The following is a 15,430-nucleotide window of genomic DNA, read 5'->3' as shown; positions in this document are numbered from 1 at the left end:
CCAGTGTACACAAACTGCTACTACTGTACTGGAACACACACGGAGGTTTTGCTTAACCACTGCTAGAAAAATGAAAACCCTGTGTATGCACACCAATAAACACCCATGCATTCAGAGTTCAGTGCTGCAAACCTGCCAGGACCATTCAAAACACACCCAGGTAATTTGTCTTTATCATCCAGCTCTGTAAGGTTTGAATACACGTCTTCATTTTCAGTTTTAAACAAGGTGTAATTCTCTGCTGTCCTTTTGGACATGTATGTTGGACAGACCACTGTCCCACTGCACCTCTGAATTTTATGGGGCTTGGGATTTTCATAATCAAAGTTTTGGAAGTGCACAACAGGGAGATGACTGACAGCATTATGTTTATTTCCACAAGTGTCACATTCAGTTCCTATAAAACTGAAAATATTTTTTGTTTAGAGATGTTGTAAATTAATAATTAAATGAAAAAATACAGTTACATTTTCTCTTTTGTTTGCTTTTTTCCTTAGCCTCTCCTGTTATTTCATGAGATGGTCTCATATTCCCAAACCCTGCTGCAAACAAGTTCAATGACCCAGCTCCACCTGGTGGATGCTAAGCCTAGTCAAAATTTAAATCCAGCATCTCCAAAAAGGGAGACCAGAACAGCAAAAGAACAACCTGGGTAAAAATCAAATTAGCCCACCCCATCAGGCAGCTGCTTTCCCCTCAAAAATTACAAACCTGCACCATTGCATAAGTGTACATCCCAACAAGAATAAAACTGATCCAATATCTTTCCACATCTTTTAAATCAACTCTTCTATCCTTCAGATAGTTATAGAAGCAACAATAATTATTTACCTGGATAATATCTGAGAGCTTATGCAATCCAGATGTATTGATAAATATCCCAGTACCTGGAGAAAGCAACACAAGATTACTCTTAAAACACAAATATCCATCCTCTTGTATATATCCACACCTTATCTGAACAGCTCAACACTCTGAATATGACTTGAAAATATTCCCTGAAACAAATAACTTATTTCAAGTTTTTCATCATTATTCAAGATGCAAAGAGAAATACAAAACTGGCATTCCATGTCTGACACACTGGGAAGCTGTCACCTGAGAAAATCACATGGACTTTTTAAAGCTCCTCCGCATTAAAAATGGGAAAGGAACTAATTAAAACAGCAATTAGAGGAGCAGCTAAAAAAAACATATGAAATACACTGATGATGGGGATTTTGCAGCAGAAATGATCAACAGATGCACTGGTCAGGCCAGAATGCAAAATGGGAAAGGTGCTGGGCAGAGAAAAAAGGAAGGGTGGATGTGTTGTCCAAGGATGGCCTTGCAGAACTGACAGTCTGTATTCTACTCCCTTCAATGCTTTTTCTGAAGAGTCTGCTGCTAAGAGCTAAATCATTTTCTTAACACATGTAAAAAGTTGGAGAATTTTCTTTACAGAAGGGCAAATTAAGAACAAGATGCTGGCAGACATTAGAACAGAAGCTTGTTAAGTCAAGGAAAAAACCCCTCATATTCTATAATTCTCTACATCCCTGTTTTTTAACTCCAGAACTCAAGACACTAAAAGTACCATCAGCAAAATGCCAACAAGCTTCACACCACAATCCATCTGGTTTTAGAGAAAAATAGTGTCTGTGCAAAAATCCTCTATGTGTGCACATGGATGGACACCTACATGGGTACACACTCAGGTTTTGACACAAAGTGGTTCTCAAATTAGTTCAGTTACATGAACAGACATAAAATATGCTTCCCAGCAGAGGACCCTGCAAGTCTTAATAAAAAGACACAAGTCCTTAAGGTCAGAGTTTAGCTTATAAAAGCTTTATCATTTGATTCTTTCCTATAACAACACAAATTCCCAGTTACTCACACTGAAGAGGAAAGTCTGAGTAAAACAGCTAAAAAGTTCATGCACTTACGGCTTGAAAGAAACTGTAAAATCTGCTCCAGTGACTCCAAGAGGGAGGATTTGGTCTGGAATGTTATTTGGGCCTCTGCAAACAGATCAAAGATGTAGCTGCAATTTACAAAGAAAAAGCAGATATGGGTAAACACTGTAAAGAATCAAACGGGCATAAATAATGTTACTCTTTCATAACAACAATTTCACCATCAAGTAGCAAAACATGTTTCTGTCTCCATGAGAAAGAAAAATTTACAAGAATAAAAATAAGTACTTGCTTATAAAGACAGTGGACAATACTGACGTGGCAGAAAGCACACTGACCACGTCATTCCCTTTTTCCACCACTCCTCTCTAACATACAATCCATACTAATTTAGAAGCAGATTGGCATGCTATTTCCACGATTTTATTTTACCATGTACAACAGGCACCAGTCTAGAAACGGGCTTCCAGAGCTCAGAGGTGCCTCAGACACATCACTGCAGCTTTGGTACCTCTGCTTAAATCATGACACAAAATTGAAAGCAGCATAGTGAGGAGCTTCTTCCAGCTCAGGAAACCCAAGCAGAGGATTTTCTACTCTTGAAACACTAAAAAGGGGAGTTCCTCCAAAAATAATGATTACTACAGATGGGGAATTTAAGGAAAACCAAAACCTTGAAGAAATACTATTCCCAGAAACTAGTATAGTGCTATAACCCCAACAGCTGACCCAGCTCCAATTTGCTGTACTTTTTAACATTTAAACACATTAATGAGAAGAAATTTACCTTCCCTCTTTGGTGACTCCACTACCATTTGGTGGCAGCTCCACTGCATCAATAGCACTTTCAAGCTGAAGAAGAATTTCTTCAGGAGAATCAAGAGGAAAAAAGTTAAGGTGCACAGAACTCATGTCTGGGACACATCTAAGTCTCTTTTCAAAACATACTTTATTACAAAGGCTGCTACCAAAGACAGTAGCCCAGCTGCTCTCTGTAAACAAACCAAAATGATCAAAACCAATTTCCTGGATATCAACTTTAAATATTCATATTCAACTCTTAAGAACTTCCATGACCTCAATTCCTAGACGAAGCTGAAGTCAGCAGCTAAATGTTAAATTCTTCTTTACAGACAGGGAAAGTTGTTCTTGGGAATGCTTTGTATAAATGAGCTATCTCAAGCTTTTTGCTGTTAACTTCATATTAGGTAGCATCATATTCTGACAGCAGAATCATGCAACTGATGCAATTCCAGCACATTGACAGGATTGGAAACCACGGGGACTTCTAACAAAGAAGGAGACAACACATTCATTTGCCAAATCTCTCTTCTTCAGAAAAAACTAACTAAACATTCCAGAAAGTTCTTGGAAAAAGCCCAACAACTTAAGCCTCTATGAATGTCTCAGTTATAAGTAATGTATATGGCAATGCTACATGAGCTTGATTTATAGCTGCTGTCCTTTTGAAACTGTTTCAACAACAATTTTCAACACAAAAAATAAGCTTACTCTTGATCTTTGCTATATCTTCCAGCTCCATGTTCAGTCCTGTTGAAAAAAGTAAAGATTTCAAAGAGGTAGTTTCACACCTATTTCATTCCCAGTTTCTTTATGCCTTTCCAGAAATTATGGCTATGAAGGTCAGAATTGTGTGCATGGAAAGACATTTTCTGTGTCCCCCTCACTGTTCTCTTTCATAACCCCTCACGTCACATTGATTTGATCAAATCTTTCAGTGTCTGGCAACAATTACTTACTAACGAGAGTGTAAACTTCCCAAACTTTCCCTAAAAGTTATTTTCCAGTTCTTGGTAGTGAAACTTTATAATTCCAGAGAAACAGTGATTTGTCATTGTCAACACACCTGAACTGGCCAACTCCATGTTGAATTCAGCATTGATTTCATTCTGTTGAACCATTTTGGCTTGTTCTTCCAGGACAACATTTATTGCATCCATTGCTGAAGCCAAATCATAGGGAGTCAAGTCAAAAGAAGAGGACTCCTCACACAACTTCTCCTAAAATATAAGGAATGGAAGAACTATTCTGTGTGCTGTTTGTTCAGGCAGTTTCAGACATGATGAAGTCCAGATAACCAGGCTTGATTTAATTTTTGATCTCCAGTTCAGGCCAGAGGGTATTTTACAACACCTGAAGACTTTGACTATTAGTAAGCATCATCTTTTCTGAAATGTAGAACAGATTTTGCCTCTTCCACATATCAACGTTCTGGAGAGTACAGACAGTAATTGTCTGATGTTCAAGCAGGAAATTTTTTTACTTAGAGAATTGGTTTGTTCTTCAAAAAAGCTATTTTTATACTTTCTATTTAAAAAGTAGTAATGGTTTAAATAGTCAGGATTAATAAGTTTGACAAAACTTTCTCTGACTTTGAAAATTAAGTCACATACTGCTTTACCAGAAATTTTCATTCACAAAAAGAATCATTTTCCCTGAGGAATGACAATAAATAGTAAGGCCTAACCTACACAAATATTTGACTGTAATAGCTATGAAGAAGTAAGTTATAAAGAAAAAAAAAATGGTGAGCAAGCCTCATGTGTAATCAATCTAATCAGAAAGAAATCAATTTTATTTCAGGGTAATCACTAAGTTTCCACATATTAACGTGGAACACAGTACCATCAGATAACTCTGGCAAAAGGAGAAGTTGTTCTGGCTAATTTCTGCATGCAGGCAACAATTAGTACTTGTTGCACACTACAAAGGGAAAAAAAAATCCCAAACCCAAACAACTGTAATAGGATTTCAACACATTTTTCAACAGAAAAAGAGATGTTCTGATGAAAGGAGCAAATCCTGGATGCAGCTATGCAAGTCTCTCAAGTGAAGCAGAGCAGACCCGAGTGGCTGTTTACTGAAAGGACACCGGGCACTCAAGACAACAAACCACAGCTGTTCAGCAGAAATCCCACTGGGAGACTGTGGCTTCATGTGGCAGAGAAAGGGACATATTTCAAATGTTCCTTTGCATTTCATTGTTTAGGCAAAGGCCTGCAGCTTCAAGCCAGCTAAAAGGAAGAACTCATACCGCAGCATTATTTATTTTTTCTTGTTTTCCTCTATGAGTGAGGACTTGGAAATATTACAAGAGTCCTGTTTGCCATCAACTGTACTTGGGAGAGCTGATGCAGCTGAGCTTCAAGAATGGATCTTTCATCATTTCTTACAGAGTGTTTTCTTGCAAATCTCGAAGAAAAGAAGCACCTCATAAAGCTGGAGATGTACCCTTTAGAAAGAAACTATCACCTTGTAAAACATCAGCAGTGTCAAAGGATTGTTAATTAAACTACAAAGATTTAACTGTCACAGAAATAAGAAATGTTCATGATAATGAATATTAACAACATACATCTGAGTGCAGATTTGACAGCTGTTTATAAAAAGACAGGGGTCTGTTTTATTTTTCGGATGAAGATTGAAAAACGGTAACAGACCAGAACAACTCACCACATTGTGAGCTTCATCGAGTATCACCACAGTCCCCTTCAGGTCCAAGCTGTGTGATTTCCTGCTCTAAAGACAAAAAAAATAGAACAAGGCCACTGAGATATATGGATTTAATTGACTAAGAAATTGGATGATGAGATACTTCTGTGTTTTCATGTATTTTGAAGCTGGGTTGGTTTTTTCCTTGGAGAAAACAGCAAGTAATGGCTGTGGCTGCCCAATACAGAAACCACAGAATCACTTTCTCTGGAACCAAAGGTGCTAAAATGTATCATGCAAATGTTTACAGAGGTTACAATCTGCAATAAAGAAAAAAAAAAAAAAACAAACAAACAGATGTGTCATACTGGGATGCACAAGTTTAACTATTAATTTGAGTCACTTTTGAGTCATTTTTGGCAACAGAGACCGGGGAGGAGTGGGGAGTAAAGCGGAGGGTTTGCCTTGTATTTACAAATTTATGCTTGTGTTGTCTTTGCAAGTGGATATTCTGGAAACACCCCCTCCAGTACCACATCATTTCACAATGCTTCTCTGCTTATGGGGCTTAAGGGATTTTTTAAATTTATTTTTTAATTTATTAAACTTTTGTCTTCCTGCAGCAGTGGAGTGTAATCTGGCCTTTACTATAATTGATGAATTACTCTAAGTTGCATGAAGGTGTCAGCACACTTGTTTCCTCAACAGAGTTTTCAAAGGTTGCATTTTCTATCCATGAAATACGGACAACTTATTGCAACTCTTTGCACACAAAGCCAGAAATTATTTCCAAGGGATAGGTCCAATCTCTACTGAAAGCTTCCTTATTCTAAAAATCATGCAGCAGTTGCAGAAACCAAAATGCCTCAGAATGCATGCAAGAACACTGCACAATGTGTGACTGAAGATCCAGGAAGGAGGTGAATATCACCTAAAAAGGGCACCACACTCTGCAAAGCTAATTCTAGAAATACAGAAAAACCTCAAACAATTTTTTTTTTTTAACCATGGGAAAGAATTTACAGAGAAAACCCCCAAATGGCATCCTCTATGGTCCTGAACTTGAACTGGGGCTTGATCAGTTTTGAAGCATACATAATGCATCCACTTGCTAGGCATCACTCTTCACTGTTTATCCACTAAAAGCCAACACAAGACAAATAGAAGAACAATTGTATTTAAAAGCAAAGTTACATGTTACCTTTGAGTCTAGTAAATAGTTGTAAGGCATAAAAATGATGTCTGCTTGCTGCTTCAGGCTTCGAGAGAGATAATAAGGACAAGCTCTGTTTAAAAACAAAACAGTACAGACTATAATACTTGCAGAAATATTAGGAGAGCATTCAACATTCATGCACTATGATACACAAAGGGATTAATAAAAGTGAACAGAGAAACAGTTCTCATTGTTTTCACAAGTCAGGGGGAGGAAGGTCAGAGAGGATCACTCACCTGTGCTTGTTTCCATTTTTAACCAAGTCTTCAATATCCATGATTGATTCAATCAGTTCTTTCTCTGTACTCTTTTCTGTAAAAGATGACATTAAAACCACCAGCTAAGGTGAAGGCTTCACACAAAGATTTGTTGTTACCCTGATCATCCCACTCATCCACTAATATGTTGTTCTTGAAAGACAGTAACAGAAAAATACACACACAGGTGGATTCTGCCAACTCTTCCACACCTCTCTACCTGCCTAGCAAATCTCTCCCTCTCCAAAAAATAGGGCTTTGTTTCCAGGGAAAGTTAAGGTGAGCCACACTCACCTTCCACATTGTTATAGAAATGACAAGCACGAGCCATCACTTTCATTCGGCACATGTAGATCTGTAAAACAAAGCCTGTTTCAGCCCAGAGTAGCACAGCTTGTGAAGCACTGGAAACACGTTAAGGAGTGAAATCAGTTCTCTTTAACACCAGCTAATAAATAAATGCTAATCACAGTTCTTCGGCTTTAAAATCACATGTCCTTCTGCTCACCTTGCAAGTTAGGCTCTTTTTCTGCAGCACAGAACACTCAGATGCTCAGAGAAAAATGTGTTACATTTTACCATTAATACTTTTCAAAATAGTAATCTTTGATATTGTAAAAATAACAGCTAAATCAGTAACTGAAGTAGTATTTTGAAATTATTATTGCTCTTGACAAACACATAAATGGCAGGTCAGAAAGTAAACTACAAATTATTATCTGTCATGTTCTACACAGTGACATTCTTCTCTGGAGAGAAAATGTCACCAGAGACTCAGAATTACATTTTGCACTCACAAAACTGGAAACCAAACATTCCTAAAAACATATTTACAACTATTGGGTTTCCCTGAAGCCTCTTGTAGTTAAACAATGTCAGAGGGAAGAAGGACACACAAATGATACAAAAGCCTCCATGTTCTCCCTGAACATCCTCTCCAGGCTCTGATCTCACCTGCATGTGGTTGCTCTCCTGTCGCTTCACTTCAGGATTGATGCAGAGCTGCTCCCTGGATCCCAGCACACAAATCTTTGGCCTGGGTACACAAAATTGACATTAAAACTAAGGCAAGAAAGAACAGAGCTGTACATGCTCAATATAGCAGAAGTGAAAGATTGAAGAGAACAGATGAGCCCAAAGCAAGGGTCAGAGCCAGAACAAGTAAGTTAGTCTGTCTGTAACTAATGTGTGCGTTATTGGACTTTGAGGCACTGCATTTCTGCTGGCAGTGGTGGGTGTTAATAAGCAGCAGCAGCTCACAGCAAGAAGTCACAAGCAGCAACTTCCACCATCCACCACAAAATCTGGGTTCTGTTATGACAGCTCAGCCCAGTCAGCTGGGGCCTGTCATCCACTACAAGCTCTTCCTGGCTGGTTGTGATGTTCAGAGCAAGGTTAGGACAGAACTGATTCACTACAAACATTCACTATGGGTTTATTTGCTTATTACAAGGCTGTATCTTTACAAGAACTACATAAACAAATCACTACTGCCTGTCCAAAGAGCTCAGCCACACACTGGCATGTGAACAGCTGAAAACTGTGACAGGCATTGCTATAACATAACCACAAAGTTCTTCATAGATTTACATCAGCCCAAGGAGTTCTACTTGGTAATGGCTCCCCACTGCTTTAAAAAATGCCCCCAGAAAAATACAAAGAGGGAAAACTAAAAAAAGTAATTTTATAAATTAATGTGTCAAGTAAAAAACCAAAACCAGACTAAATTCAGAAAATTCTATGACTGAAGGAGAGAAGCTGTGAAGTATTAAAATAAACCAAACCCATCAACAAAGAAAACCAGGTTCTAAATATGCATATTAAAGAAACTGCATTTCTCTGGATATCATCTTTCATGCATTCATCCACAGAAGTTCACACAATAACTACACCAGAGGGGTTTTTCTATCTTTCCTTTGAATAAGGACACCACCCCAAATCATACTCACCTGTACACTGTGTTCTTTAGCTCATTAATGACCTGTGTAAGCTGGGAGTGAGTCCTGGAGGCATAAATTATTTTTGGAATGTCAGTGTAATAAGCTGCCAAATAGAACAGGAAAAAAGCAGAAAGACATTATAAGCATAGAAAGGAGAACCAGGGATATTCTTAGCCTCCTTCCCCAGCTGGTACTATGGTAACAGTTTGCCTTGTAGAGACAACAGGAAATTCTGTCATCTAACTACTCACACACAAAAAATGAGCTAAATGAGTTTCTAAGAAGCTGAAGAACTAAATGAGCTCCAAGAAAAATTCAAACTACATAAAACACCTTGAAAATCTATAAAACGGTGAAACTGTGCTTCATCTCCTCACCAACAGCTCCGTCGCTTTATCAGTGCATATTTATTGTAAAAGATAAATAAAAGCAAGTGTTGATTAACATCCTGGAGTGCAGAGATGGTGGTACTCACTTGGGACATCTCCATCTGTGGCAGCAGTGCCCCAGGAGGACACAGGTCTGTCAGGAAAGAGCTCCACCCCATTCATGCGCTGGGCAATTTTCCGGGCTGAGATGGTGTCCTTGAAGTGCTCCCGCCAGGCCAGGGTGGAACACAGCAGGCAGAGGGTCTTTCCTGTGCCCGTGGGGCTCTCCAAAATGCCATTTACCTTCTTTATTGGAGAGAAATAAAAGAGTGATTTGGGGGTTCAGTAGGACAGGTCTTGGTGCAGTACTGCACGTCCTCTGCCAAGGAGCAAACACCAGCTGGCAGCCCCACCAAGGAACACCCACACACGGGATCTTGTCAACCTGTAGGACCCTCTAATCAACTTAATGAGGCTCAATCAAAAACCCAGAGCCAGCCATCACATTTATTTAGCACAGGAATTCAGTTCTCCACTCTTAGAGCAATTGGAGTGTGTCACACTTCAGCAAAAAATACATGAAAATACGAGAAGTTACTGAAAAACAACTCCCAGGTAACAGAGTGCTGGTTTCCTTTAGGATTAAGCTTATATCCCATGTCAGTTTGGGCAAACTTTGCCAGCACTTATAACACCTTGTCCTACAATTTGTTACAATTTTAAAATGTGTGACAATGCTACAAATTGGAAAAAAGCAGCAGCTGAGCTCAAGTGTATAAAGGGAATTTATATAGATAACAAGCTCACGACACTTTGAGTTCAATGAGAGGAGGCACCAAGCAGGTACTGTGATACAGAGGAATGTAGAGCCAGGTGGAAAGCCAAAGTTTCCACAATAAGATTGTTTGGTCCCTCAGGAGAACAGGGACCACAAAGATGTGCCCAGAAAAAAAAGATAACTACTGTGAAAAAACATTTCATTATTTTGACATTCATTCAGTAAAATTATCCTCTCCCAGAGCAAATGGAAAATTATACAAATAGTCCAAATATCAACAAGAAAAGACCAAATCCCTCCTATGAGGAAAGGCTGAGAGAATTGGGATGGTTCAACCTGGAGAACAGAAGGCTTCAGGGTGACCTAACTGGGGCCTTCCAGTACCTGAAGGGAGCCTACAAGAAACACGGAGAGGGACTTTTTACAAGGGCCTGTAGTAACTGCACAAGGAAGAATGGATTCCTACTGACAGAGAGTAGGCTTATATTGGAGATTAGAAAGAAATTCTTCCCTTTGAGGGTGGTGAGGCCCTGGCACAGGTTGTCCAGAGCAGCTGTGGCTGCCCCATCCCTGGAAGTGTTCAAGGCCAAGTTGGACAGGCCTTGGAGCAACCTGGGATAGTGGAAGGTGTCCCTGTTCATGGCAGGGGGTTGGAACAAGATGAGCTTTAAGATCCCTCCCAGTTCTAACAATTCATGATTCTGTAACTCTGTGGAACCCCAGAGAGCCAAGGACAGATTGCATGAATACCAGCACTGCTTTCTCAGCCTTTCTTTCTTTTCTCAGTTTAGGCAGGAACATCCCGTCTGTATTTCTACTGACTGTCACCTGCCAGCCAGGATTTTAATAACCACAGAGTAAAATAAAAACACATGTAAAAGGCCAGAAAAGATTTGGAAAGGCAGCATACAAAGTGCTTAAAGAAAATCTGAATCGTGACAACCTCTTCTTAGAGAAATCATTTTGTACAGTTAGAAAGGACACACAGTTGGAAAATGAACACAATCACCCCTGAGGAGGCAGCAGTCACGCACCTTCTGCAGGCATTCCAGCACCTTGGCCATGTAGGCTTCCTGGCATGGGTAAGGCTGGAAGGGGAAATCCACCGTGATCCCGTTCAGAGTAATCCTGGGCATGGTTCCCTGAGGTGCCTGCAAGGAAGTGAAGACCATGATGACCCTGCTGTCATGGTGATAACATGCCAAGATGGGGCTGAAAGAGACCTAAAAGTTCATCTCATTCAACCCCTGCCATGGGCAGGGACACCTTCCACTATCCCAGGTTGCTCCAAACCCCACCCAACCCGGCCTTGAACACTTCCAGGGATGGGACAGCCACAGCTTCTCTGGGCAACCTGTCCCTGTGCTGTCACCACCCTCATAGAAGAATTTCTTCCCAACATCGCATCTAACCCTGCCCTCTGTCAGGCTGAAGCCATCCCCCCCTGGTCTGCCACTCCAGGCCCTTGCAAAGTGGTTCCCTCCATCTTTCTTGTCGGCTCCATCAGGAACGGGAAGAAGCACTTAGGTCACACCGCTCCGGGACGGGCCGATACCAGCGGCTCTGCAGGAGACTCACGGGCACTTGGGACCCGGTCCCATTACCGGAATCCCGGAACGCACCGCCCACTCCGACCCGTGTTCCTGCAGATCCCTGTGCTCCAGGGTTCCCAGGTCCCGCGTCCCCATACTGCTGTACCCCAGTGCTCCCGTGCTCCCGCGTCCCCGTGTCCCTGCCCTCCCGTGCCCCCGCATTCCCGCGCTCCCGTGCCCCCGCATTCCCGCGCTCCCGGAGCTCCGCACCCCCCGCTCCTCCGTTCGGAACCCCCGCGCCCCTGTCACGTGACACCCCCGCGTTCTGTACGCCACTTCCGGCGCGTGCTCTCGCGAGAACCGCGCCGTTGCCCGGGTAACGGGCCGGGGAGGCGGCGGCCATGGCGGGCCTGAGCCGGTGGGGATCTTGGTGGAGCCCAGGCCGGAGTGTCGGGGAGCGAGCGGGACTGGGGGTTGGTGCCGTCTCATGAGGGGCCCGGGAAGGAGCGACGCAAGCCCGGTGGGGTTTGAGCCCTGCCGGGTCTGGGGGAAGCGGGTTCCGCTCCCCAGACAGGCCCTGGGTGGTTCAGCCGGACGGTTCCGCAGCCGCGTTTCCCGGGGCGGAGGCCGAGGTTCGGCGCCGAAGAGGCAGAATATCGGCTGTTCGCTCGCTAAAAGCTGCATATCCAAAGCCTCCTAGACCTGTCGGAGTCCCCCGCGCCAGGGCCACCCCTGACTGGCGTTTCTCCCCTTTTGAACGGCTCGGGAGCGTGTGATAAGCGATGCCCTTGGCCAGAGTTTGTCTCCAGGGCCCTGCTGGGCTTTGTGCTGGGGTCTGCCACCCTTGGGCGGTGCTGCACGCCGGAGAGGACAGAACACGGCAGGATTCTTTGTGAAACCCTCGGCGTTTGAGGTGGGAGGGTTCTGTGGCTTTTATGTTGAGCCTCGCAGCTCCTGCCGTAGGAACAGTAATGAATTCTGACGGGTCTCTTTTGTTAGGGGTGGATGTGCCGCTCCTTTGTTCCCGGCTTTTCCCTAGCACGGTGCTCCCACCCTTCAGCCCCCTGACAGTGTATCCAGGCACATCAGGAACGGCTTTGTCGGCATTCCAGGTGCTCCGGCCGTGTGATTGTGGTGAACTGCTCTGGATTGATGGATTACCCAGTTTTGTAAGAATCTGGTTTTAATAAATGCACAGGTATGGATTACCTGGATCCCCAAATTTTGTACAACTGTGTTTTATGCAGCTATATGAGAGACAAGGTGGGAAGAAAATAATTTTGTACTCATCTCTGTGGTTTATTGCTGTATCTCATGCTGCCACTGCGTAGATGTAGAACAGGATGTGGCTTCTTTTATTGTAATTTTAAAATGCTTTATTCCTGGCCAGCTGCACAGCTTATTTGTGTGTGGAACAGTTCTGGGGTTAAAAGGAACAGACTTGAAACTATGTAAGTTGAACATTGTGTGATCTGTTGTCTTCCCAAACATGTGGTACCTTCTGTGTCGTGGTTTTGGGTCAGGGGAGCTCATGGGTGTTGCTCTTTTGGTTGCCAGCCTTTAAATTCCTTGAGCTGAACTTCCCTGGATCATAAACTGTCTTTAATTGTAGGAAATGGGCTGGAGAACACAGAGCTATTCCTGTGGATCTTCATGTGCTCCACACAACATTTAACAGCTGGTTTTGCTCATGTTTCTGACTGTGAACTCTTTAATGTGGTATCAGTCATGCACAATTAAGCTGCAAAAGAAATTAGTTTGTAAAGATTGTGAAATGAGAGTGTGGGATAACTTCAGGGGAGAATAAAGGTTTAAAACTCCTCATAAATACATGGGATACTGTGTTGTTATTATTTCCTCTAAATACCTCTTTCCTACATCGAAGAACAATATCAATAGTCTATCAGAGGAGATTATTTTGCCTTATTTCAGTGCTGCTTATAGAAGCAGTGTCACCTGCTGGGAGGTGACCAGCCCAAGGCAGGAGTGGGGTGTGAGTCAGCAGGTGCCCGTGTCCAGCAGCAAACATGAGTCAGCACCGGCCGCTCCGCAGCTCCTGGAGGCTGCTCCTCTGCACCAGTGACCTCACCTGACCAGCACTGCAGGCTGCCTCCAGCACTGCTGTCCTTCTAAAAACAGAGCAGAGGAAATGGGTTGTAAGTTTAAAGAGAAAAATGTATTCCTTGTTAAGGTTGCAAAAGAATTGTGGAGCTTTTGTGAAGCTGCAGCATCTGTCGGGATAAAAATGCAATAAATAAAGGTGTTGGTCTCACACTGGATTGTTGTCTTGGTGTTTGTCTCCCTAGGATAAACCCTGAATTCTTATAAAGCAGGAGTTTGGAGAGGGAGGAGAGATTTCAAGACTCTGTCAGGGCAGCACAGAGAGTTGTGTGACAGCTGCTCACCAGCCTGTCCCCACTAGCCCTGTCAGGAGGAACCAGCCTGTCTCCACTTCTCGCTCATTACTGGGTTTTAAGATCTTGGATAAACTATTTTTCATTTTCAAGAAAAAAACCCCAATGTACAAAATAAAAACCTTGGGAAAGATGATCCTTAGCCGCTGTGGGAACATGGCTGAACCACACCAGGGACCCCAGCAAGCGAACACTGGTGCTGTGCAGAAGTGCAAAGTGAATAATGGCCATATTTGCTCAGAGGCTGCTCAGGCAGGATCTCTCTTCTGAGATGAGATCCAGATGCTGCCAGAGGAGCAGGAATCTTCATGATTGGGACAAAAGAGCCTCAAGGGCCATCTATGTGGTTGTCCTGAAGGTTATTTTTCCCCTTTCACACTGAGTAGGGTTAAGTTGCCATTTGTTATCTTTCTGAGTCTAAAACTCTTTTTGCCCCCCAAATTATTTGATTTCTTTGAATCCTGATAGTCCAGAGCCTTTCAGTACATTTACTGTTGGGGAGTAACAAAATAGGTTTCCACCTTGACCCTCCAAATCATTTTCTCCGCATTTCTCACACAGCGTATTCCAGTGGGACACATGGCCACGACACCTTGAAAGCATTCCACACCCTTTCCTCAATAAAAGGAATAAAATATGTACTGGATTGATGCAAAAAAATCCAGAATGTTGCAAGAGGTAGCCAGCCCCTCTTGGGACTGCTGGGAATATCAAAGCCAGAGTTCATCCTGAACAGAAGGGGGAAATTATTCCAGCAGTCAGGTGCCTGGGATGGCTGCCTTCCTTTGATCATGGCAAAGATGCTTTTGAAACACACACAAGATAACTTGTCAAGTCCTGGAGATTCAATCCAAGGAGAAAGTAGGGAGAGTTGGAACTACAAAACAAGGCGTGGACAGAACAGGGAGCAGTTAAAGGTCATAAAGAAGCTCCTGTTGCAAGCACACATTGAAAATGTGTGGAGAGTGTTAATTTTATTCTGAATTAGACATTTTCTCTATTTTTCTTTTCTTACATGACAGTGTTAGAATAGGACACTGGGAGATGGGGGGAAAAAAAGAAAAATCTCTGTCATTCTAACTGAATTTAGTAGGCAGTGCCTGTGGCTTCTGCCCCTGAGCATGCCAGAGCACTGGCAGGTATTCCAACAACCTGTAGTTCCCTGCAGCAGCTGGAATTTGTTTGGGAGTGTCTGCATTGCAGCATGCTGGGAGATGTGTGGGTTTGGGAGGATTCCTTGCTCCCAAGCGTGTGTGTGATGCTCTAAAAGCACAGAAGCACTGGCCCCTCACAATAGCCACAAATGGAAATGATAAAAATTATAGAAAACAGACAGAAAATTATAAGAAAAGAGGTCCTGATGCCTGGGGTGGGGGAGAAACCCAGAGAATTCTTACTGAAATCAAAAGGCTTCATTCTGCTCTTTCTCCACTACTTTTACGGCAGTTTCCTCCCCAAACTGCAGGTCCTTTAGTGCCTCAGTGTTGGTGTAAAAAAAACCCCTAATCCCATGCCTAAAAACCTATCTGGGATCTCTCCTCCCTTTGCTTTTTGCGTAAAGCTGCTGCAAGGTT

The 15,430-nt window shown here is 42.6% G+C and overlaps 1 protein-coding gene across 4 annotated transcripts in view; it reads right to left on the bottom strand.

Moving 5' to 3' along the window:
• The window catches only part of RTEL1 (regulator of telomere elongation helicase 1), a 45,682-nt gene extending 33,923 nt beyond the window's left edge, over positions 1-11,759 (bottom strand). For all 4 annotated transcript variants that reach the window (XM_032127202.1, XM_032127205.1, XM_032127203.1 and 1 more), the window contains exons 1-14: positions 11,713-11,759; positions 10,945-11,061; positions 9,240-9,438; positions 8,774-8,867; positions 7,779-7,860; positions 7,119-7,179; positions 6,804-6,879; positions 6,553-6,637; positions 5,373-5,438; positions 3,766-3,919; positions 3,411-3,449; positions 2,686-2,764; positions 1,929-2,026; positions 832-887 (exon numbers count right to left, since the gene is read on the bottom strand). In XM_032127202.1, coding sequence (XP_031983093.1) covers positions 832-887; positions 1,929-2,026; positions 2,686-2,764; positions 3,411-3,449; positions 3,766-3,919; positions 5,373-5,438; positions 6,553-6,637; positions 6,804-6,879; positions 7,119-7,179; positions 7,779-7,860; positions 8,774-8,867; positions 9,240-9,438; positions 10,945-11,046 — 1,191 coding nt within the window. In that variant the 5' untranslated portion in view covers positions 11,047-11,061; positions 11,713-11,759. The remainder of the gene's footprint in view (positions 1-831; positions 888-1,928; positions 2,027-2,685; positions 2,765-3,410; positions 3,450-3,765; positions 3,920-5,372; positions 5,439-6,552; positions 6,638-6,803; positions 6,880-7,118; positions 7,180-7,778; positions 7,861-8,773; positions 8,868-9,239; positions 9,439-10,944; positions 11,062-11,712) is intronic.
• Between the last annotated feature and the right edge of the window lie 3,671 nt (positions 11,760-15,430).

The sequence above is a fragment of the Corvus moneduloides genome, chromosome 17 (genome assembly GCF_009650955.1).
Source record: "Corvus moneduloides isolate bCorMon1 chromosome 17, bCorMon1.pri, whole genome shotgun sequence".
Lineage (NCBI taxonomy): Eukaryota > Metazoa > Chordata > Aves > Passeriformes > Corvidae > Corvus > Corvus moneduloides.
The sequence above is the reverse complement of the archived record's forward strand: the minus strand, read 5'-3'. Positions and strand labels throughout refer to the sequence as shown.